This window comes from Macrotis lagotis, chromosome 1, assembly GCF_037893015.1.
Source record: "Macrotis lagotis isolate mMagLag1 chromosome 1, bilby.v1.9.chrom.fasta, whole genome shotgun sequence".
Taxonomy (NCBI): Eukaryota; Metazoa; Chordata; class Mammalia; order Peramelemorphia; family Peramelidae; genus Macrotis; species Macrotis lagotis.
This window is the reverse complement of record NC_133658.1, coordinates 310,156,067-310,181,431: the sequence shown is the minus strand read 5'-3', so window position 1 is coordinate 310,181,431 and position 25,365 is coordinate 310,156,067. Positions and strand designations below refer to the sequence as shown.

General features: G+C 37.8%; 1 protein-coding gene across 1 annotated transcript in view; it reads left to right on the top strand.

Annotated features, from left to right (window-relative positions):
• The window catches only part of LONP2 (lon peptidase 2, peroxisomal), a 133,615-nt gene that overhangs the window by 59,367 nt on the left and 48,883 nt on the right, over window positions 1-25,365 (top strand). Inside the window, exons 9-11 of the mRNA XM_074211398.1 lie at window positions 2,770-2,920; window positions 5,672-5,798; window positions 13,942-14,075. Coding sequence (XP_074067499.1) covers window positions 2,770-2,920; window positions 5,672-5,798; window positions 13,942-14,075 — 412 coding nt within the window. The remainder of the gene's footprint in view (window positions 1-2,769; window positions 2,921-5,671; window positions 5,799-13,941; window positions 14,076-25,365) is intronic.

The following is a 25,365-nucleotide window of genomic DNA, read 5'->3' as shown; positions in this document are numbered from 1 at the left end:
TGGTTCATCTCATCAAGAATTCTCACATATATGATTGCATATTAATGGGAATGCCCCAGAGTACCAGTAATGGAAGTGTTCGGTTGCTCCTGAGTGCTTGCATTTAGATTACATGTGATCGTCAGGAAGTACTTAAAACTAAGTGATATTTGGTCACCTAACTGCTGCAATCTTAATGAAGCTGAAAAATGTGAAATAACATTAATTTCACAGTGGCTACAAGCTACTTGAAGAATAGTACTTAATGCCTTTGCCAACATAGCTCTAGTATCTGACTTAAAACTTGTTCTCATATTTGCCAAGGTTAGTTTTGCCTAGAGGAGCCCAGTTTGGACATCAAAGCTATAACGTGCCCTGCAAATTTCTAATTTTGTTTATTTCTCTGATATCTTTTTAGAGGGAATACCTGACAACAGCAAATCATCTGCTAGAGTAAAAATGATTCTTTTGAATTGCTTATATTCCATCTATGCAGGATTAAATCAAGAGCTGTGAATTTGTCCTAAAAAAAGTTCCTTCCATAAGATTAGATTAATATTCTGTATTCTCTGCCTTTTCTTTCCTAAAACATAGATATTTTGATAACCTAGATAAACATTAATGGTATTTGTTGATCTTTCATACTAGTACTTTGGGTCCTTGAGTTAGGTCTCTGACTATTGAAATCACTAGTTTGATCTATTCTTATATTTGGTTCTGACTTTGTTGTATTCTACATTATATGTTATGTTTGGGTTTGACCATTTTATCAACTCAGAAATTTCCTTATTTGATCATAACATCCTATCATTTCATCTTTCCTTATGCCTTACAAGTACTAACCCTATTCTTTATTCTCATCATGACCTTCATTGCCTCCATTTCCCACCTCTCCCCAAACTTACCTGGGCCTTTTTCAAATCATCTTTGGCTATACACTTTCCCCTTCCCCATCTCAGCCTGTTGGTGAGCCAAGTTAACTTGACGTTGTCCTCCACTCTCAATTCACCCTGCCTCCTTGTCCAACACTTGGCATTCTTGGAGTACTTCTACCAAGTTTCTTATTTGCAACTAAACATCAGAGCTGGAGGAAATCACAGAATTGGGTTGTCTGGGACCACTACAAATTTATATTGGCTAATCTTAATTGACTTCCTTTGAGTTGCTCAAATACGATATTCCATCTCTCATCTCCATGTCTTTGTACTGGCTGTCTCCCAAGCCTGGAATGCTTTCTTCATTCACCTCTGCCTCTTTTCCCCCCTGCCTTTCCTTAAGATTTAGCCTAAATGCCATCAGCTTCAGGAGATCTGACCCAATCTCCCCAGCTGTTAATATCTTCCCCTTTGAGATTATTTTCCAGCTACTCTCTGTCTTTGTACCTTGGATATGCCTATTTCACTTTTGCCTTATTACAATATGAGCCACTTCAGAACAGGGACTTTTCCCCCTATCCCCAGTGTTTAGCACAGTGCTCAAGTTCTATAGTAACTTCCTCAATAAATGCTCTTTGACTTAATATGACTACATTTATAGGGGAGTTAGTTATTTTACTTGAGAGTTTCACCTTTACACAACTTTCTGCATCAGATGCTTATTTGGTAATGTGCCACAGCCTGCTCACTCCTACCAGGTCTTTAAAAACAAAAATGAGAGATATGTTTTCTTGTTCAGTTAGTGTCCAACACGCCAAGAGATGGTAGAAAAGCTTAAAGACACCTGTAGCTTCTTTGCAGACTAACATGAGTCTCTCAACAGTGTTCATATAATATCCACTTTGAGTAGAAACTGAAAGAAAAATGACTTAGCTTTCTTCTTAAATAAAATGTTAATCAAATGTTTCAAAACTATGTGGGAGATGTCATTGTTTTTATTAATATTTCATAGCAGGACGTTTTTAGATCACATTTCACCCTTTAGGAGCTTATGTGAAAAGTCACCTACTTTCAAGTTTAAAGCCTTGGTTTTTAAAAGCAACAATTGACATAAGGGAGAAATGATTGTCTCAGAAGAGACCTTGATTCAACCCTCAACTCCAGAGCTTATTAGCTGTATGGAGCTTGAGCAAGTCATGAAACCTCTCTCTAAACTTTAGTAAAAAAGAGAATAATCATACTGACAGTTTTGAAAACATAGAGTTACTGTGAGAATCCAATGAGATAATATATTTCAATAGTAGATAAATGTAAGTTATCATTTTTTTATATAACCTTAGCATATTCATTTGGATATATTTTCCAGTTTACTCTCAATTAGAGTAATCCTTTATTTTCCCCCCTCACTCCATCATAGTGTGGCAGAAAAAATGTTTGTAACTATAATTTATACCTCCTGTCTAAGCATTTCTGAATACTTTACAGATCCACCTACCTTCATGTGCCATTTAATATAAGAGGTGTTACACACAATTTGGATTGATGTACAACATGGAAACAAAATAAAGATTGAGAGATTGCTCTCTGTGGGGTGGGGGATAAGATTGGGAGAAAAATTGTAAAACTCAAATAAAATCTTTAATAAAAAAATATATAAGAGGTGTTAGCTTCATTTTATGAAGTGTAATACAGGTCCAGCAGGATTAATGATTTCATAGTCACATGCTGTTTCATTAGTAAACTTGAGGTTGAAGCCTGAGGCCTGGCATCAGTTTCTATGTTCTAAAAACTAACCTTGTTACTTAAAAGGTAAACAAAGATATGGGTAGTGGACTTATACTGTATGGTTTGTGATTTGAATCAGATGCATCTTATCAAGAGGTGAGTGTTATTTGTATTATTTGTTCTCTTCTAGGTCTTGGATCCAGAACAGAACCACAACTTCACAGATCACTACCTAAATGTAGCTTTTGACCTCTCCCAAGTCCTCTTTATAGCTACTGCAAATACTACAGCTACTATTCCACCTGCTTTATTGGACAGAATGGAGATCATCCAGGTGCCAGGTATCCATCAGGTCTCTCTGTTTCATGACTTTTAGCGCATACCCTTTTAAAGAATCATCTACTTGGGGATCAGTTAAGGAAGCTGATTTGTCCAAGCTTTCAGGATATTTGAGTTTGGTTTCAAATATGATCTCAGGTAGTTTTTTATTGGAGAAAAATACTTCTTTTTCTAAGTATGTCACAAAATACATGGCAGACCAGTTGGGTATCTTTCAGTAAGAGCCTTTTGAATAGAGATCAGTTTTATAAGTTAAAACTTATAAGATTAAAATGTTGCAGCAACTTCATATTTCCCTTTTATCCAGTTTCCAAAATCATAGACACTAGAGGTGCAAAAGATCATTCCTTTAAGACCAGTGTTTGGAATTTCTGAAAAGAAATCTTCTAATTGTCAAGTGAATTGTTAAGGTATCAAGTGAAGGGGCTTCAACCCTTTCCTCTGTTCTCCCTCTTAAGAAGGAGGCATGTTCTTTGTGGGCAGCTTAATTTTTCCTTGAGTAATTTTGGATCATTGTAAAGCCTCTATTTTTTTCATTATTTGTACCCCTCAAGTATTTGTAAGCTGTTGCTTTCTCCACTTAACTGTATCTGAGCTATGGAGAATGAAATTCCCTAAGTAGATATCCTCTTTGAAGCAATCTCTGTGCTCCCCTCACCACCAAGATTTGTCATAGGAAAAATTATGTGAGATGTAAAATCTATGTTTTGATATTAGACCACAACTGGTTTTTCCAATCATTTGTTGTGGCTTACAGGTTCCTATATTTAGTTAAAACATATGGAGGTGATGATGTGTGGTTGGGTTAGCTGTGCATGTTTACAAGACAAAAATAATAAGACCAAATTAAGGCAAAGACTCCGTAAACTATACTGTTGTGAAGTGAAACACCCAGGACAGCTGCTGAAGAGGAGGACAGATGAGTCCACAGGACAATCATCTTATTCTTTTGGCAGGGGTAGCCAGTTTATTTTCTAGCTTTTCTGCTGTTGTAGTAATTTCCCTTTCTGTTCAACAGAATGCTCTGTCAATTCATGTTTTCAATCTTGGTATATAAAAGAAGACTGTACATCATGAAGCACTTCTCTAGTTCAAGGGGAATTATATCTACAGGCTTTGAAGGGCAGTATAAATCTGGTCACAGGTGCTAAACATAATTTTTGTAATTCTGGAGTATGTATTCTATAGAATAGTAAAAGCTCATTTGGAAAAAACTTCCCTGAATGCCTGTGTTTGTTAGTACAAAGAACATTTAAAGTGTTAGGTGAGGTTTTTTTTTCCTGGTTTGGGGGGCTTTTATTGTTTTGTCTTTTGGCTAAAATTTACATTTGTCTGGTTTGGAGTTTGGAAAATAATGAGTTTTTGTTGTTGTCATCATCATTTTTTTAGCCTTAGACTCAGAATCTTAGTGGTCACAACCTTTCTTAATGCATAGACTCCTGACAGGTGGTCAGCCAGATGCTGTTTGAACACTTCAGTAATGGAGAACAATCCATTTTATTCTTGTATAATTCTTTATCATTCGTGTCCTAAAGCATCAAACCAAATGTGTGGGTAAGGACTTACCTTATAGAATGAAGAAAAATACAGATAGAATACTGGGGTGGGTATAGCTAAAATTTTAAAAACTAAACTAAACCATTCCAAAGGACATCTAGCTTATATTTACAAGAAGCTACAGATAGGGTTTTCTATCTTTGTCTTTGGGACTGAGTTTAAAATGATCCATAGGAGTTAAGTCCTTTCTGTCCCTTTTCTCCTTCTCTTGGGACCCAATATTTATTTAAAGTTCATAGTTTTATTTTTGTGGAGCTTTGCCAAATAAGCAATAAATGATGAGGAAGATAAACAAGAAGAGAGAATTTTTCCCAACTTGCTCCTAGGAATTTTCTTTTTTGAGGGGTTCTTCACCTGGCTAGCAGACATGAAGCTTTTGTTAAAAGCTGGTAAATGTGGAAAAGTTGGGAATTGCAATAACATGTGGTACAGAGCCTTTAATTTCATTACTCTCAAGGTAAATGGTAAACTTTTGTAAGCCCTCCAGCATAGAATGTAGACAGAGCACTAGACTTGAAGCTAAGGTACCTCAGTTTATATCCTGTTTCTGCAGCTTACAACATGTTAGATTGTGACAAAGTCACTTAACTGTTGGGGGTCATTTCTTCATTATAAAATGAGGAAGTTATACTAGATGGTCTCTAAGATCCCTTCATTCTGTTGTTTTGATCCTATGAAATAGTTTCTTCCAAAGGAAGCTATTTATAGCAGTTTTCTGGTGGCAGAAGAATTGGAAATTGGGAGGATACCTACCAGCTAAGGAATGGCTGAACAAATTGTGCTATTTGATTGTGATGGAACACTATTGTGCTAAAAGAAATAATGAGCAGGACACTCAGAAAAATCTGGAAAGACTTGGATGAGCCTATGCAAAGAATTGTACTGTATACTAAGAAATAGCAACATTATAGGGATGATCTTTTGTGAATAACTTGCCCATTCTCAACAATACAATGAACAAAGACAATTCTGAAGGACTCTTGGCTGAAAAATGCTGTTTATCCCCAGAAGAAAAACCAATGGTATCTGAATACAGATTGAAATATACCTTTTTTTTATTTTCAAAAAAAGAAAAGAAATAGCTTCTTCCAAGTTTAGAACTTAAGTTTTGCAGACCTGCTGAAAACATAGAGAATATGACATTGTGTGTGCATGCTGTGTGTGGACAAGTACAAACACATTTATTCCTTCTGCAGGGTATACACAGGAAGAGAAGATAGAAATTGCTCACAGACACTTGATCCCTAAGCAACTAGAACAGCATGGGTTGACACCTCAACAGATTCAGATTCCTCAGGTTACCACTCTTGACATCATCACCAGGTAAACACTCTAAAACAATATTCATTCATCCTTTTGAGTCTGAAAAGGAGATGATTTCAGTGAAAACCCACAGCTTTCATTACTCACTTTCAGAGTATCAACTGGAGAGTTATTTCATCAGCAGCTTGTTTTGTATGAGCTTTGAGAGTATAGGGCAAAGATTTATTGAAAAAATTTTGGGAATGTTTCCACAGCTAAGAGTATATGATGTTTCATTTATCCAACAGTTACAATAATGGGAATCAAACCACAAAACTCAGCCATGCAGAATGTAACTTGGGACCCCATGTCTTGAATAAGACCTATCACTTTGTTCCATGCTATCCAGAACCTAGTCATTTATGTGGATTGTTCTTTGGCGTAATGAGGAGGTTGCCTCCCTAGTCTCTTGAAAGCTTTAGAATCCTGTTAAGATATGTGAAAATATCTTAAGGTATCAGATTTTGATTACTCAACATCATCACTTCTCTGATAGATTTTAAAGGGCAGTGGGAAGGGAGTGGGAAGATAAGGAAAGAGAGAAAAAACCCTCACACTCTCTTATGAATGTGCATTAAACCTGGGTAGGAGGTAGTTTTTAAAGTTTGTTGCCAGGTGCTTAGGTCTGTGACAAACAGTACTTAAGTTGTCTGAGAAATGAATTCCTTAGTCTGATTTATAGATTGCCTGTTTGGATGGAAAATGTAACTCTCCAAAGAGTTTCTATCGACAGTATCTTCTTATAGCTTGCCTGGCTGGCTGTTTCAGATCCATTGCATCACCCAGCAAGCTGTGTCAGACTGCCAGGCAGCCTGTTTTTCCAGGGATTGCTGTCTCAAATTATGTGAAAAGTTTCTTCTGCCTTTGGAATCTTTTACTTTCCAAATTGTTTGGCTTGTCAGACTGCCTTTTCATCTAAAACATCCCTGTTAATGGAAATATTTTCTGTGTTCATGTAAAAAGTATATGTTAAAGTTCATCAAAGAAGTAAAAGTGAACCTGAGCTAGAAGTTCTTTTTTTCATTCCTTATTTTGTGAAAAATGCTTTGTGAATCTTGCCATCCCTAAGAAACTAAATATTTCACATGAGAATCTTCCAACAGTGCTGTGGTGTTGGAGAATGCCAGTGATGCTTTAGTTCTTTCAGCAAGTCATATAACCACTTTTAGCTTCCCTGTCTCTAAAATGATGGTGATGATAGAAGACAGAATATATCCCTAGCTTACTAGGAAGCATAGTCACTGTTTGTAAAGCATTTCTTAATTACTGCCTTTGGGGGGAAAGTTAGTGAGTGTCTTTAATGTGGGTGCTACTACAGAATCATAGATCATTCAATATTGTATGCATTAGAAATTTTTCTCAATTGATTTTAACTTCTTTCCAAAAAAAATAAATATAGAATATAGACATTGTGCCTTGGTCGTATTTGAGATATTGAATACATTATTTGATGTGGAATATACTTTGCCATTTCCGTGTTTTTAAAATTTAAAAACCTTGAGGACAGAACGTATATATTTTGTTTTTTGGGTTTTTTTTGCCTTTCTTTGTATCCTGAGCACTTAGCACAATGAATCTCTTGTACAAGAAAGCACTTATTATTTTTTTAGTTTTTTCACAGCAATGGGATTAAGTGGCTTGCTTGCCCAAGGCCACATAGCTAGGTAATTATTAAATGTCTGAGGCTGAATTTGAACTCAGGTACTCCTGACTCCAGGGCTGGTGCTCTATCCACTGTGTGACCTAGGCGCCCTGAAAGCACTTATTAAATGCTTATTGAGAGAACCCACAGAGGGACCCAGTGAGGCAGTTCTCCTACTCAAGGTAACCTGGAAAAGAGCAGAAAGGCTCTGCTCCTGGAGGTTGGAGGGGCGGCCTGCCAGAGGGGTGGCCCACCAGAGCGAAAGAACTTCAGCCTCCCAGAGGCAGCCACAGAGTGCTGGGAGCTGCACCTCACAACAGTAGGGGAGTTTTCTGACTTACGCCTTGGGGAGCACCAGGCACAAAGTGGGGGAACAGCAGGGGACCTGTGCCAGAGCGAGCACGTGGAGCCCAGCCCTCAGGGCACACAGCAAGCAGCTTGGCCAGTACAGCCCAGATCCAGGAACAGAAGCAGGCTACTCCTGTAAGCAGGAGCCCCCAGGGCATGAGCCCATTGAGCTGAGGGAAGGGAATGAAGAGAGAAAGACTGCCGAGCTCTGTCCCCTGTCCCTGGAACAGGACTCTGGGGCTCTGACCACATTCAGATCCTGATCACAGTCTAGGCCCCCCCCCCATAGAACAGCAGGGCCCCCCTCCACCTCAGCCCTGTGGCAGGGGGCGGGGAGCTTGTGGTCATTCACAGACCAAGAGGGAGGACAGAGCCTCACACACTGAGACCCTTGTGGGATTGTCCCAAAAGCTCAGGAAGCACCCCAAAATCCAGGCTCAGGCTGGGAAAATGAGCAAGCAGAGAAAAAAGAGGAACACCATTGAGAAATATTTTGCAAATGAGCCCAAGAAGGATCAAAATGCTCAGTCTGAAGATGAGGAAGCACAAGCTCCTGCATCTAAAGACTCCAAAAAAAAAAGCAATTGGGCTCAGGCTATGACAGAGCTCAAGAAAGATTTTGAAAATCAAATGAGGGAGTTAGAAGAAAAACTGGGAAAAGAAATGAGAGAGATGCAGGAAAAACATGAAAATGAAGTCAGCAGCCTAGTCAAGGAAATCCAAAAAAATGCTGAAGAAAATTGCATGCTAAAAACCAGCTTAGGTCAGATGGATAAAACAGTTCAAAAAGTTATGGAGGAGAAGAATGCTTAAAAAAGCAAAATTGGCCAGATGGAAAAAGAGATAAGAAAACTCTCTGAGGAGAACAAATCCTTCAGACAAAGAAAAGAACTCAGGGAGATTGATGAATTTGCCAGAAATCAGGAATCAATACTTCAAAACGAAAAAAATGAAAACTTAGAAGAAAATGTGAAACATCTCGTTGAAAAAACAACTGATATGGGAAACAGACTTAGGAAAGATAATTTAAAAATTTATTGGAATACCTGAAAGTCATGATCAGGAACAGAGCCTTGACATCATTTTCAAAGAATTACTACAGGAAAATTGCCCTGATATTCTAGAAGCAGAGGGCAAAATAGAAATGGAGAGAATCCACCAATCCCCCTGAGAAAGAGATTCCAAAAAACCAACCCCTAGGAATATTATAGCCAAGTTCCAGAACTCCCAAGTCAAAGAGAAAATATTACAAGCAGCCAGAAGGACACAGTTCAAATATCGTGGAGCTGCAGTCAGGATCACACAGGACTTAGCAACTACATTGGAAACTCTAGGGCTTGGAATATAATATACCAGAAGGCAAAAGAGCTTAGAATGCAGCCAAGAATGAACTACCCAGCAAGGCTGAATGTCCTCTTCCAGGGAAAAAGATGGACTTTCAATGAACCAGGGGAATTTCAAATGTTTCTGTTGGAATGGCCAGAGCTGAACAGAAGGTTTGATCTTCAGATACAGGACTCAGGTGAAGCATAGAGATTGGAGGAGAAGGGGAAAATATGAGATGAACTGCATGTATTCCTGTATTAAAAAATGACACTGATAATACTCATATGAACCTTCTCAGTTAATAGAGCAGGTAGAAGGAGCTTTTATAGTTGAAGCACAGGAGAAAGTTGAATTCAAAGATAAAATATGGTGTAAAAATGGAGTCAATAGAAAAAAAGGGAAATTTAATGGGAGAAAGAAAAAGGAGAGGGGGAATAGGCCAAGATATTTCATATAATAAGATTTTTCTTCATTACAGTGAGCTATTGCAATGATATGGAAGGGGGGAAGGCAAGGGGGAATGAGGGAATCTTTGCTCTCATCAGAAATGGCTAGGAGAGGAAACAGCATATATACTCAATGGGGTATAGACATCTAGAGTAAGAAGGCAGGGGACAGGGGGAAGGGGGAGATGTGAGTGATGGAGGAGAGGATGGACCATGGGAGGAGAGTGGTCAGATATAACGCATTTTTTTTTTTTACTTCTCACAGGGGGCTGGGATTGGAAGGCCTGTCCAGGACCATAGGGTCAGGTGGATTCTGGGCCTAAGGGGTGGTATGGGGGCTTGGGGCCTCTTGGCACCAGGGCCAGGACAAAGTCAGAGCGAAAGGAGAGAGAAAATATAGTACATGGTAGTGGAGAAATAAGAAAGGAGGGAGTTGCGATCAGCAATGGCAACATTGGAAAAATACGGAAGTAAGTTTTACCATGGACTTATCATAAAGAATGTGATCCACCCACGACAGAGTTGGTGTTGGAACAAAGATTCAAGCACATTGTTGTTGTTGTTGTTGTTGTTGTTGTTGTTGTTGTTGTTGTTATCATTTGGGGGGTGTGGTGCAGGGCAAATGGGGTTGGGTGGCCTGCCTGGGGCTACATAGCAGGGTGATCATTGAGTGTCTGAGGCCGGATTTGGACCCAAGTGCTCCTGGCTCAAGGGCCAATGCTCTGTCTGCCACCCAGCCACCCCTACTATTATTACTATTTTATTTTATTTTGGGTCTTTTTTTTTTTCTTGCAGGGCAATAAGGTTCAGGTGGCTTGCAAATCACATGGCTGGGTGATTGTTGGGTGTATGGGGCTGGATGTGGGCTTGGGTGCTCGTGGCTTCAGGGCTGGTGCTCTGTTCATTACGCCACCTGGCCATACCTACAATTATTACTATTATTTTTTTTAATTTTAATGTTTTCTCTCCCCTTTACTTTATCGCTCAAGCAAGTCTATATGTATGGGAGAGGGGTATCTCATTTACTCTTCAAGAATATTTTATTAATATAAAAAATTATTTGTGCAAAATGGGAATAAATATTAAATTAACAAAAAAAATTTAAAAATGCTTATTGGCTGATACAGGATAGTAGGATTTAAGTTTTCCGGTTTTGACATATTATTGTCTTAGAGTTAAAAGAAATGTCATGGGTCATTTAGCTCAACCTTTCCTTAATATTTGAATTCACTTTAATTTGTCCTGCCTAAGACCTTCCGTTGACAGAAACATAAGTTTGTGGGGGGGGGTTAAGAGGAGAGGAGGAGCAAGGTGGGGTTTGGGGAGTGTGGGTGGATGGGTAGTTGTGAATGCAAGACATTTCTTTTTTTGAATAACTAATTTTTAAAAAGTTTTTCCTTAAATGGAGCCTAGATCAACCTTCTTAAATAATGATGACTACTTCCCTTGTTTGCAATGGCCCTTCAGATATTTTAAGATAGCTGTCCTGGTACCAAGTTTTTTCTCACCACTGGTATATCACCTGCTCTTTTAGCATGTTTCATATGATATGGTTTATAAAGATTTCATTATTTGTTGTCACCCAAGCAAACTCTGTCATTCTCTGTCTTAAAATATGGTACTCAGAATTGAACATGATATTTTAAATGTATTCTAACCACAACAGAATACAATCAGATTAATACTTAAGCTATTTCAAATACTTTATATAAATTCACCCTAATATTAGATTTCTGGGTGTGGGGGGCAGTTGTGTGTGAAGCAGCTATATCATACTTTTTGGTTCATATTGAGCTAGTAGTGGACTAAAACTCACAGTTCAATTCTTTGCCCCTCACTCCCATGATGAACTTCTTTCTATATTTAACCTTTTTTGTTGTTGTTGTTTTGGTTTTTTTTTTTGTTTTTAGGTTTTTGTAAGGCAAATGGGGTTAAGTGGCTTGCCCGTGGCCACACAGCTAGGTAATTATTAAGTATCTGAGGTCAGATTTGAACCCAGGTACTCCCCTATTTAACCTTCCATATAAGAGAGGCTTCAGAGATAGTTAGACCTAGGTTAAGTCCCAACTCTGTCTGAGGTCCTGATATGCCATGGTAGAGGGAGCTTCCTCATCTGGAAGTTTCCAGCATCTGTGGAATCAAAGGTTTGGTTTGACTTGCTAGCTGACCTTCACAAATTTGAATCATTTAGAAATAGATTACCATCATTTTTGTGCTATCATCAGGGTCATAGATAAAAATATTGAATAGGAAGCAATATGTTGCTCAACACCTTCCTCCAGATTTTTTTGGGGTTTTTTGTTTTGTTTTTAGGTTTTTGCAAGGCAGATTGGGTTAAGTGGCTTGCCCAAGGCCACACAGCTAGGTAATTATTAAGTGTCTGAGACCGGATTTGAACCTAGGTACTCCTGACTCCAGGGTTGGTGCTTTATCCACTGTGCCACCTAGCCACCCCTCTCCAGATTTTTTTAGATGAATTTGTCATCCTTTCACATTTAGTATTGTCTCTACAAGTAAAGATTTAAAAAAAAAACCCAAAGCCCTACACATTCTCATTTTCATTTTATTTTTGTCCACATCTTTGCTTGATCCTTCCCTCAGGGATCCATGCAATTTTGCTTATGTAATAAATGGTACCTAGGTAACTAGGAAGAGGAAAAAAAGAAAAAAATGACTTGGAATTGGAAAATCTTGACTTAAAGACTATCTCACTTCTTTTTGTGAACCTGGGCAAATCACCATCTCTGTGTCTCAGTTTGCTCTTCTTTAAAATCACCCTTCAATAATATTTAGTATAATCATTTTGGTTTGTGATTTCTAATCCTGAATGGAGAAGATGGTGGCAAAAATAGGAATAAAACACTGTCTTTTCCAAGTAGTGGGCCCATCCTTTCTATGTTCACATGTCAAACCTAGCTTTCAAAGTTTTTTGTTTTCCTTAAGGTTTTCTTTAGGAACTCCAAATCATTCTGAACTTTAGCCTTTCTGTTATTATTATTATTGTGGCCTCTTTTCACTCTTTCATATTTATCATTAATCAACTCTTCTTCCTATCTCTTTCTCATGCATATATATGCATGAAAAAGAGTTAGAGAGAGAGAGAGAGAGTGTGTATCCTTTTAATGCTGACTTCACAAGAGATGTCTTCCTCTTTTCTTCTTCATTGGAATCATTTGTGATGTTATGGTCCCAGTTTCACTTTTGGGTATTCCCTACCCTACTGATCTACATTCCTCATTAAAATCTTAAGCTGTTTGCTTGAACTAAAAAATAGACTTTTTGAAGTTATTTTCCCAAAGGCTAAAATATATATTTGACTATGCCTACTATTTCCTTCTATCACTGTTTTTTATCATTTAATCTACATTAAATTCTGAGGTGCCTATCCAAATTGAGACCAGATTTGACTAGATGAGCTAGTTGCTAAAACCCTTTTAAAACCATCTATCTGTAAATGGTCATTTTGAATATTTGAGTCACATGTATCCTCTCTTGTAAGATGGCCCTGAATACTTCCTATCTTATAAAATCATTGCATGCTTGACATCCTTTCATGCCTTGGGCAGTTTTCTCATTGAAAATCTAGCAACTATACATAAGCAACATAAATAAATCGTAGAAACTTGGTGAGAATTTGAATGCTTGCCTGAACCACTTGTGTTAGGGATTAAAGAGAGAACTTCATTATTCTGGTATTTTTAGAGGGGGGAAATTACTCAAAACATTAAACAGATCTATAGATACTGTTGTTGGTTTCTCCTGTGCCAAAGTAGGGTTTTAGTTTAAAACATAATAATAAAAGTTAATAACCAAAATTTTTTATGTGGCCAAATTTGCTTTGATAATACAGTTGAACTAATAATTAATGATTCATTATAGGACAGTACAAGATTATCTTTTAAGTACACTAAAATATGTCTGAAAGTATTGTGTTTAAGGTATTATTTAATAAGACACTTTGAATATAAAGAAAATACAACCCAGGAAACAACTTTGGCCACATCAATTTCCACAAATAGCAAATAGGAAGAAACTAGTATTATATAGAGCCTCCTGTTACCAGGCTCTGTGCTGTATATATTTTGCAAGTATTATTTCATAGGTCCTCCCAACAATCCTACTGGGGAGATGCTGCTTTTATCATTTTACAGAAGTCAAGTGACTTGTCCAAAGTCACACAGTTAATATTTGAATTCAAGTCTTCCTGACTTCAGATCCAGCATACTATCATTGCACCACCCATGGCCAGAAAACATAAATATCAGTTCTTATATCATTCTCTATTATTTTACAAGTATACCTGGAAATCCATTTTTCCATTTTTGCAAATGACATGAACTGAAGCAAGAACATTTTTGAATTGTGCTCTGCTAAAGGGATGTATTTTTTTTCCTGTCATTAGGTATACCAGAGAGGCTGGCGTTCGTTCTCTGGATCGAAAGTTTGGTGCAATTTGCCGAGCAGTAGCTGTGAAAGTGGCTGAAGGGCAGCACAAAGACACTAAGCTGGAGCGCTCTGAGGGCGTTGAGGGAGAAGGTCAGTGTTCCCTGAACTGAACTAGGGTCCACAGGTCCCTGGGGAATGTCCCAATAATTTCCTTGCCTGGATGGATTATGGAGCATGCACATACTATTTATAGGCTCATGAAAGGAGCACTAAGCTACTATTTAAGGTCATCTTATCAAGAAAAACCTTGAAACTAAAGATGAGTTTATTCTCTTAACTCAGAGGGTTTTGTTTTATATTTTGAGCTGTATTAGACCAGAACAAGATGCTTTTGGGACCCACTAAGTTTTTCTAGATTTATAAAAGTTAGTGCTTTTGTGCTATAACTTATTGCATTCTTTTGACCCTGACCACTATAAATTCACAAGAAGGTAAATTTTGTGTTTGCTAGTGGACAGACAAGGAGCTCTTCTTTCATTTTAGAAGTATGTTCTAAGAGGGATAACTCCTTGAAACTTTGCATGGCTGTCTTACTAGTACAGTTATGCTGTGTATCATTCTAATAATCCAACCTACACTTAACCCTGACTGCCTCGCATCCAGGACCATCTCCAGTCATCCTGATTCATATCTGGCCACTGGACCCAGTGAGGCTGGTGACTTAGCACAGCCCCCCCCCCCCTTCAAATTCAATTCACAGGCTTGTCAGGGCATCACTTCCCTGATGCCATGGTCTTCTTTGAAAATGAAGGACAAATATTATTATTATTTTATTATTATTATTATTATTAACCAATCTATCCAGGCTACCTTCCCTTGCTCTAAAACTATCTTTTTTAATAAGTGAGACATTACATCTTTTAGATCAATTGTTGTCACATTAAATGAATCTGCCTCAAGCTTTTTAGATTCTCTATCCCCTTTTCCATAAAGAAGCTAACTTTCCTCTTTTGCCACACAACTTTAGAGCAAGACCTGTGATATATAATAACAACAAGAATTCATTGAGTTCTTGCTTTTATGTGGCAGTAGACTTAACTATATAGTCATAGGATCATAGCATTCATTTAATAGCCTTTGTTGTGTGAGTTCTAGCCAATGATATATACCATATTAGAAATTAAAATGGTAATATTTCATTTCATTATTTATTATTATATATAATATTCATTTAAAAATAACAATAAACCCCATTACATGTTAACATCAATAACATTTTTAAACAATCACTTTTCTAAAACAAGCAAAAAAGTGAGAAGAGTGGCTTTGTTTTATATATTTTCATAAATGTATTTAATCACTGACTTAATAAACAGTAGATTCTCGTACCTACTATGCTATTCAATCTGTTATGATATGTTGTCTTAATTGAAGTATTTGAAGAAAATATGACACAGATGTGTAGTTGAAAAAGAGAGGAGCATTCTAGTAAGCATATAATATCTTGTTGTTATTATGAAAGTAGTTTTGACCATAAAGACCCTCTGAAAGGATTTGGGGAACCACCAGGGATCTGCAGGCCACCCTTTGAGAACCACTGGTCTGATCTAACCCTATCATTATATAGATACAAGAATGGACCCAGAGAGATTGATTTTGCCACAGTCACATAGGGAGTTAGTGATAGAGGGAGGATTAAAATCAAGGTCCTCTTTCTCCAAGTTCAGTACTCTTTTTGCTTCACTAACTTGCCTCTAATTATCATAGGTTGCCTCAAAGAGGGGCTGAATACCCCCTCCTTGGAAGTTTTCAAGCAGAGACTGAATAACTAGCTTCCTGTGTCTAGGTCATAGCCATTCTAGTCCCAGCTAACTTGTAACTGTGATTCTATGATATATGATGGCAAGAGTCCTTCCTCTGAAAATAGAATGATCACTAAACAGAAAGTCAGACTTTCCTTTTCCAGATTTTTTCTTTAATGAATAAACTTTTTTTATACATCTAGCAATATAGTAGTTCCTGAACTTATAAATAGAAAGGTAGGTAGGTAGGTAGGTAGGTAGGTAGGTAGGTAGATAGATAGATAGATAGATAGATAGATATAGATATGCCCATCAAGATTTAAGGAGAATATAATCTTACCTTTTATATCCTTTGTTAAAAGAAACTTTCCTTTTTTACTTTAAATTTAGCAAAGGTAATGCCAACTTCATCCATAGTATTTTACTTTTTTCTTAGCATTTAATTGTATTTACTTATATATTTGCAGAAAGTTGTTTGTGATTTGCTATTCTGTATCATTTAAATATTTCCATGTTTCTCTTTATTCTTCATATGTGCCTTTTGATGGAGCAATATTCAGTTTTCACACTTTTTTTTTTGAAATGACTACCTATTAAACTGTCTTTAAACAGATTATTCTGAAATTAGACAGGGATAGGAAAGCAACAATGTGCCTTTTGGATCAGTCAGCAGGTTTAACACTTTATTCTCACTGACATTTGTTTCAATCCCTGAGAATAAATCAGCAAATTTGTGAAAATATTATTTACCAAAATAGCCACTTGTTAGACCCCATTAATTTAATTGGGATTTATTTTTTTTTTGTTAATCAGTTTGACAATGTATCAAAATCTACAAAAATACCATTTTCACACAAATTATAGTTGTGTAATATAAAAACATCTGAGAGGAGAAAACTATTGATTTTGAACACCTTTCTTTCCTAGAAGTTAAGAAATATCTGTAAAATTTTCATATTGCATACTCTATTCGAATGAATTTCCTGTTTATATAGCAGAGTTCAGTGACTTTTACAGATGGAGAGAAGTTTATAACATGTATATATACATAAATATATGTAAAACTTTACTATAGAAATGTTATGTTATATTATTAGCAAAGAGTAAGTGAAAGATAATGTTGGAAATCACTATGAATGTTTATCTGGAATATCTTATCCATTAGAAACCAGCACTTTAAATCTGTGGTATATTAAAAATCTGATCATATAAAAATGTAATTTTATGGGTGGAGCCAAGATGGCAACAGGAAAGGACTGTCTCTTAGTTGCTCTGGAACAAAACTTATAAGCTAAGGACTCTAACTACATTTTCAGGAGACAGAACCCACAGAGGGATCCAGTGAGGCAGTTCTCCAACCCAAGGTAACCTGGAAAAGAGTGGAAAGGCTCAGCTCTCTGGGGTCGGAGGGGGGTTGGCCCACCAGAGGGGTGGCCCATCAGAGTGAAGGAACTTTAGCCCACCAGAGGCAGCCCCAGTGCACTGGGAGCTGTGGCTCACAGCAGCAGGGGCAGTTTCCTGACCTACACCACGGGGAGCACCAGGCATAACCTGGGGGAACAGCTGGGGGACCTCTGCCAGAGCGAGCACGTGAAGCCCAGATCCAGGAACCAGAAGCAGGCAGAACCTGTAAACAGGAGCCCCCAGGGCATGAGCATGATGAGCCTAGGGAGGGGAGTGAAGAGAGACTGCTGAGCTCTGCCCTCTGTCCCTGGAACAGGACTCTGGGGCTCTGACCACATTCAAATCCTGATCGCAGTCTAGGGCCCCCCCAGCCCCACCTCAGCCCCGTGGCAGAGGGGTGCACTTGTGGTCATTCACTGACCAAGAGGGAGGACAGAGCCTCACACATGGAGATCCTTGTGGGGGTATCCCACTAATACTCAGAAACTGAGGAAGCACCCCAAAACCAGGCACAAGCTGGGGAAATGAGTAAGCAAGAAAAAAGAGGAATACCAATGAGAAATACTTTACCTGTGATCCCAAGGATCAAAATACTCAGTCTGAAGATGAGGAAGCACAAGCTCCTGCATCTCTAAAGACTCCAAGAAAAACAGAAATTGGGCTCAGGCCATGACAGAGCTCAAAAAAGACTTTGAAAATCAAGTGAGGGAGATACAGGAAAAATTGGGAAAAGAAATGAGAGAGATGCAGGAAAAGCATGAAAATGAAGTCAGCAGCTTAGTCAAGGAGATCCAAAAAAATGCTGAAGAAAATAGCATGCTAAAAATCAGCTTAGGTCAAATGGATAGAACAGTTCAAAAAGTTATTGAGGAGGGGCAGCTAGGTGGCATAGTGGATAAAGCACCAGCCCTGGAGTCAGGAGTACCTGGGTTCAAATCTGGTCTCAGACACTTAATAATTACCTAACTGTGTGGCCTTGGGCAAGCCACTTAACCCCATTTGCCTTGCAAAAAAAAAAAAAACTTAAAGTTATTGAGGAGAAGAATGCTTTAAAAAGCAGAATTGGCCAGATGGAAAAGGAGATAAGAAAGCTCTCTGAGGAAAACAAATTATTCAAATGTAGAATGGAGCTAAGGGAAGCTGATGACTTTGTGAGAAATTAAGAAACAATAAAAAAAATCAAAAGAATGAAAAAATAGAAGAAAGTGTGAAATATCTCATTGGAAAAACAACTGACCTAGAAAACAGATGCAGGAGAGACATTTAAAAATTATTGGGTTACCTGAAAGTCATTACCAAAAAAAGAGCCTTGACTTTATTTTTAAAGAATTTCTACAGGAAAATTGCCCTGATATCCTAGAAGCAGAAGGCAAAATAGAAATGGAGAGAATCCACCAATCCCCCCGAGAAAGAGATAAAAAAAAAACAACCCCCAGGAATATTATAGATAAGTTCTGGAACTCCCAAGTCAGAGAGAAAATATTACAAGCAGCCAGAAGGACACAGTTCAGATATCATGGAGCTGCAGTCAGGATCTCACAAGACTTAACAGCAACTACATTGGAAGCTCATAGGTCTTGGAATATAACATACTGGAAGGCAAAAGAGCTCAGAATGCAACCGAGAATCAACTACCCAGCAAAACTGATTGTCCTTTTCCAGGGAAAAAAGATGGACTTTGAATGAACCAGAGGAATTTCAAATATTCCTGTTGAAATGGCCAGAGCTGAACAGAAGGTTTGATCTTCAGATATAGGACTCAGGTGAAGCATAGAGATTGGAGAAGGGGAAAATATGAGGGACTTAATGATAATGCACTGCATGTATTCCTGCATAGAAAAGTAACACTGATAATACTCATATGAGCCTTCTCATTTAATAGAGCAGGTAGAAGGAGCTTTTTTATAGATGAAGCACAGAAGAAAACTGAATCTGAAGATATATTGTGGTGTAAAAATGGAGTCAATAGATAAAAGGGAAATGTAATGGGGAAAAAGAAAAGAGGAGAGGAGGAATAAGCTAAGTAATTTCATATAATAAGATTTTTCTTTATTACAATGAGCTGTTGCAATGATATGGAAGAGGGGAAGGCGAGGGGGAATGAGGGAATCTTTGCTCTCATCAGAGGTGTCTAAGAGAGGAAACAGTATATATATACTCAATGGGGTATAGGCATCTGGAGTAAGAAGGGGGGGTGTGAGTGATGGAGGAGAGGATGGACCATGGCGGGAGAGTGGTCAGATATAACACATTTTCTTTTTTACTTCTTGCAAGGGGCTGGGATTGGATGGCCTGTCCGGGACCATAGGGCCAGGTAGATGCTGGGTAAGGGGTGGTATGTGGACTCTGGGCCTCTTGGCCCAAGGACCAGGAATCTGTCTGCTGTGCCACTCAGCGACCCTACAGCAGAGTCAGAGTGAAAGGAGAGAGAAAATATAATTCGTGGTAGTAGAGAAGTATAAATGGAGGGAGTTGCGATCAGCAATGGCAACAGTGGAAAAATATGGAAGTAACTTTTGTGATGGACTTATAAAGAATGTGATTGGAACAAAAACTGAAGCACATTTTTTTATTATTATTATTTTCTGGGGGGTGGAGGGCAAATGGGGCTGGGTGGCCTGCCTGGGGCCACACAGCTGAGTGATTGCTGGGTGTCTGAGGCCGGATTTGGACCTGGGTGCTCCTGGCTCAAGGGCCAGTGATCTGTCTGCCAATTATTATTATTACTATTTTATTTTAATTTGGGTCTTTTTGGGGGGGAGTTGTAGGGCAATGGGGTTGGGGTGGCTTGCATTGGGGTCATGCAGCTGGGTGATTGTTGGGTGTCTAGGGCTGCATTTGGGATTTTAATTTTTTTCTCTCCCCTTTATCACTTATGCGGGTCTATATTTTCTTGGGGGAGGGGTATTATGTTTACTCTTAAACAAGAATATTTTAGTAATGTATAAAAAACATTTGCAAAGAAAAAAATGTGATTTTATTTAGGACTCTTAGTAGTTAAACTAAGGGACTTATCTTTTATCATGATTATTGAGGGACTTTATTTAGTGATTATTGAGGAAACCTGGATAAAGTAGCCTTTGTGGGTGGCTAGGTGGCAAAGTGGATAAAGCTCCGGCCTTGGAGTCAGGAGTACCTCGGTTCAAATCTGACCTCAGACACTTAATAATCACCTAGCCATGTGGCCTTGGGCAAGCCACTTAGCCCCATTGCCTTGAAAAATCTAAAAAAAATAAAAATAAAAAAAATAATAAAGTAGCCTTTGTGTTTCCTTAGGAGGGCATTATTCAATTTAGAGGAATTGGATGATAAAGCTCTTGAATCAGGTTTTTTCAGTACATTTTCAACTTTCTGTGGTTGACAGTATGAAGGGCAATTTCTATTCTTTCCCACTCACTGCAATCAGTGGCAAAAACCCAAGCTGGATGACTCTTTATTGATGTGATTGCAATTTTATCCTCTTAGACTCACCAGGCATACGTGTTGCCAGGATTCTTCCTTTGTTTCTCAAATACAAGGTAGTTAGTCTCTGTAGACCCCTGGGCCATATTAGCAAATGAATCTTACTAGGTATTTTTCATCCTTTCCAATCAGATTTTGCTATGGAGGATTTGTCAGCTGTCACTGATTCTACTTGTCTCTCTCTACTCCATAAGCAGAAGTATTTGTACCTCCATTTTGTGATTCTGATTGCACTCCTTTTCACTGGTTCTTTATAGACCTGGCAATATCATCCCAATGTCACTTTAAGGAAGGTGCATTCTTTTTTTCCTGCATTTCATTTCAATATAATGATGTGAAATAAGTGTCAAGGGGTGGCTAGGTGGCGCAGTGAGGGGTGGCTAGGTGTCACAGTGGATAAAGCACCAACCCTGGAGTCAGGAGCACCTGGGTTCAAATCCGGCCTCAGACACTTAATAATTACCTAGCTGTGTGGCCTTGGGCAAGCCATTTAACCCCATTTGCCTTGCAAAAACCTAAAAAAAAAGTTTCAAAAGTCTAGCCAAGAGTTAAATCAAAGTTTCCTAGCTGATTATGTTCACACATGAAGCTAATAAAGCACTTGCTTCAAAAAACTTCTCATTTCACATCCTAAGAGCTTTTTTTTGTGGGGTTTCTTTAGGTTTGTTTTTTTTTGTTTTTTTTTTTTTTTGCAAGGCAATGGGGTAAGTGGCTTGCCCAAGGCCACACAGCTAGGTAATTATTAAGTGTCTGAGGCCGGATTTGAACCCAGGTGCTCCTGACTCCAGGGCCAGTGCTCTATCCACTGCGCCACCTAGCCGCCCCTAGGAATGAGTTTTTTTAATTCAGTTGTTTCACCAACAGTTCATAATATGTGATTTCTCAGATTTTAGAGGAATTGTCAAAATATTTCCATAGTTGCTTATTGTGAAAATTGATGTTCTGAATTAGTATATCATGGGTGCAATACTAAGCAAGTTTTTCACATGTTTAATTTGTTATTAAGTTTAAATAGCTTGTGGCAGGTCTATAAAGGTATTTTAAATCTTTGCAAGAAATCCATGTTCTTTATGGGCTTCATAGGGTTTGAACCCATAAGTCCAAAAATATTTGAACTTGAGGTTCATAACTTTTAAAATAAAATTGTCGCAATTTTTACTATTTCATGTGTTCTTAGTTGATTTCTCGAGATATTGAAGTAAGTGCATCTCTCTTAAACCGACAAAAGTCAGCTCTAAATTATCTAGTTTTATAGCTCCTACTTTCTTCCCCAACTCCTATCACTTCAATCAGGTCCCAGTAACCAATATTAGGACTTGAAATAGGAGAAGGATGAGTCAGCCTAAGGGTGAGTGTCTATCTTGGTGTAGATCCTAATATGAGTCTCTTGACTACGTTTCAAGATCTTGTTTTTGGGGGGGGGGCGTTCTTTGGAAAATCTATTATGTGGTATTATTTCTGCAGTGTCTTCCTCCTGTTTACATGTGAAATACAACTAGCTGTAAAACTAAAGGTTTTTAAAATTTTCATATAGCATGGTTGAAGTGGGGAAGAAATTGATTTTTCTTGAACCTCCTGATATGGAATGTAAGGCTGGGTTCTCTCTGGGAACTCCATATTTTCTCCATTCATTTATAGATTCCCTCTTTGCCTTCAGGGAACTCAGTTGGCTTTGTCTCTTTCCTAAATTTAAGATAGGAATAATCAAAATAGAGGATAAAATATATTTGCTCCATAAAATACTTTGGGAGTACCACTTATATTTTAGGAGGGTGTGTATGTGTTTGTGTGTGTGTGTGTGCGTGTATACTTATGCATACATTTGCTCATAAGCAGGACTTGTTTAGATGCATGATATCACTTGATATTAGAGAAATCCCCATGAAGTAATTCCTTCTATCAGCACAGATCTGATCAGTAAATATTCTGCAACTTAGTTCTCTGGGAAATTGATAGGTAACATAACTACCTGTTCACAGTCAGAAAGCTAGTTTGTATCTAAGGCAGATGTAGAATACAAGTCTTCCTGACTCTGAAGTTAGCTTTCTATCATCTATATTCTACTTTTCCTATGTACTGTGCTTGATCTCTGTGTTTACAGGTATTTGTGTACACACACACACACACACACACACACCATAGCTCCCTATTCTATCCCCTATTAAATCCATTCTTCCTGATAAACAACTCTCCACAAATATAGATATAGAGGAACACTTGCTTTACAACTTAATTTTATTACTTGGGGCAAAGACAGTTTTAGCAACTTGCCTAGGATCACACATAACTGGTATAGGTCAGAAACAGTATTGAACCCAAGTCTAAAATCAACTCATTATCCATTACACTATGGTATTCAATAGGAGCTACCATTAAAAGAACTTTCCCATAACTATAAACTAAATTGCATAATATTTAAACATATATAAATTATTTGTTTTTAATAACAATTGTAATCACATTAGACATTTAAAGTCAACCCATGAATAGACAATGACTAGCTCAAATAGCTTGTGTACTCTGTGAGTGCATAACAATTTTCAAGGTAACCTTAAAAAAATATTTTTAGCCATCTTTTCCCCGATGTTGTTTATTAAGCAAAATACCTTGGGTTTGTTGAAATACTTAGATGGATTCCTGAGATTGATCATGTAACCTTCTTTTACTAAAGGTTTTTAACCTATAGTTTCTTATCTATCTAGATAGATAAAACAAATAATTCCTTCTATCTGCTACAGTGGTATGAAAACATTAAAAGGCATAAATAAAAAATTCAGGCCATTATACATTCTTTTCTCATACTTGCTTTGCTATAAAAACAAACTTTGCTTGTCATTTATGGACATAAGGTATCCTCATTTGAGATCCATAGTGTTTTAGTCTCAAGTGTTTAGAGAAATTTTTCTGAAAAGAGAAAAGATTCTATATCAGATTTTCATGCCACAAAGTTAAAATGGTCCTTAATAGCTGAAATTCTCTCATTATGAAATGGATTATTTACTATGAGAGTACAGAACAAAAGAGAGCTGTATTAGAAAGTTCAAGTAATACAGTAAGGGGGTTATTTATAATGTTAAAATTAGTGCTGGACTTAGAATTACTGCCAGAAAGGGAAGTAATTGCAGGCCATGGGCTTCAAAACCGGCAGAAACACTAGTATTTCGGGTTGACAACCCATTTGGAGCAAGCCCAAAAGCCCTAAGCTATGAACGGTTGTCTTTGTGTTTGTGGGGTCTTTACTGGCAGTAGGAAAACTGAATAATGAAAGGAGAGTCTAAAAGGCAGGTGGAGCTTTTAGTTAATCTGTGCTAGAAGAGAAACATTTATAGAATATGAATACTTAACTTTAAAATATGGCAGTTATTTGGTACAGCCATGCTTTGAAATCAGCTGTTGAGATTTTTCAATATGCCCCAAATATACTTTATCTTACTTTTTTCCTTTCTGTGCTACCCTAGATGTCAAAGTAAATGTAAGTGGCCAAACCTTTATTCTGCTCTAACTTTTAGTTGAGGACCTAAGTGCTCTCTCTCTCTCTCTCCACATCCTGCTTTTTGTATATTTCTATATGTTAGTAGTTAGTCCCACAGGATTCAAAAATATTATAGGTTTCAGCTGCACATTTTTAGGGACTTTTGTCTCATGACTTCAAAAATTGGTGGTTTCATCTATGTGAATATTTCTTCAAACAATACAGATCACAATCCTTCCACTCCTAGTAGAAGGCCTGTATGAGTTATTATAGGCATGGTGGTCAACTCTCTTTGAAGTGCTTGTTAGGTTGTTTCTTTGAGATGGTGGTCTTTTACTGGACTCATTCTTAAAAACTTTTCAGAAAGTTTGCAATCTGAAGGTTTGCTTGATCTTCAGAAACTTAAGGCTGTACCAAGGTAATGTATCAGAGGAGGATTTTAGTATTTAAAATATTCTTACTCAAATTCCAGGCAGGAATCCAGGCCCTGCATTCCACTGTCACCTAAGAACTGTTTCTGGACTCACTATATCTATTTGTTTAGTTTGGAGTCTCTGGCCCACAGTGAAAACAACTTATATTTATGTAATGCTTTAAGATTTTCAGAGTACTTTCTTCACAGCAGTTCTGTAAGAGAGATCTGGTAAGAATATTCCCCATTTTAAAAATGAAACTAACTGGTTAAATTACTTGTTAAGACCACAATTAGTAAAAATCAGAGCCTAGATTTGAGCCTGGTTTCTACAAGTCAGGTTCTTACTCAGGGATAGATGCTCTGTATGAGATTGCCTATGCTCTGTAGAGATTGTCACAGGGAATGTTACTCCCATGGATGAGTGAATGAATGAGAATATATTATTGGGAATATGAATAGAAAATCCAGTCAGTCCCTGTTCTTGAGAGACTCACAGTCTAATGAGGAAAAAGGTGTCAGCTGCAAGTCAGGTAGAAAGGTTCTAAAGGTCATAGAACAGGAGCAAAGCAAAGTGATCATGCCTCTCCTTTAAAATCATTTCTACAGATAATCATCTATATCCCCCACTTTCCCATCCCCTTTCTCCCATCCCTTTCCTCTCCTTTTTCCTCTATAGCCTATTGAATGTGTATACTATTTCCTCTGAGTCATTTCTGATGAGAATGAAGGCTCACTCATTCCCCCTCACCTTCCTCCCTTCCACTCCATTGCAAAAGCTTTTTCTTGACTCTTTTACATGAAATACCTTAGCTCATTCTTCCTCTCCTTTCCCTTTCTCCTAGTACATTCTTTTTTTCACCCATTAACTCCATCTTTATACCGTAT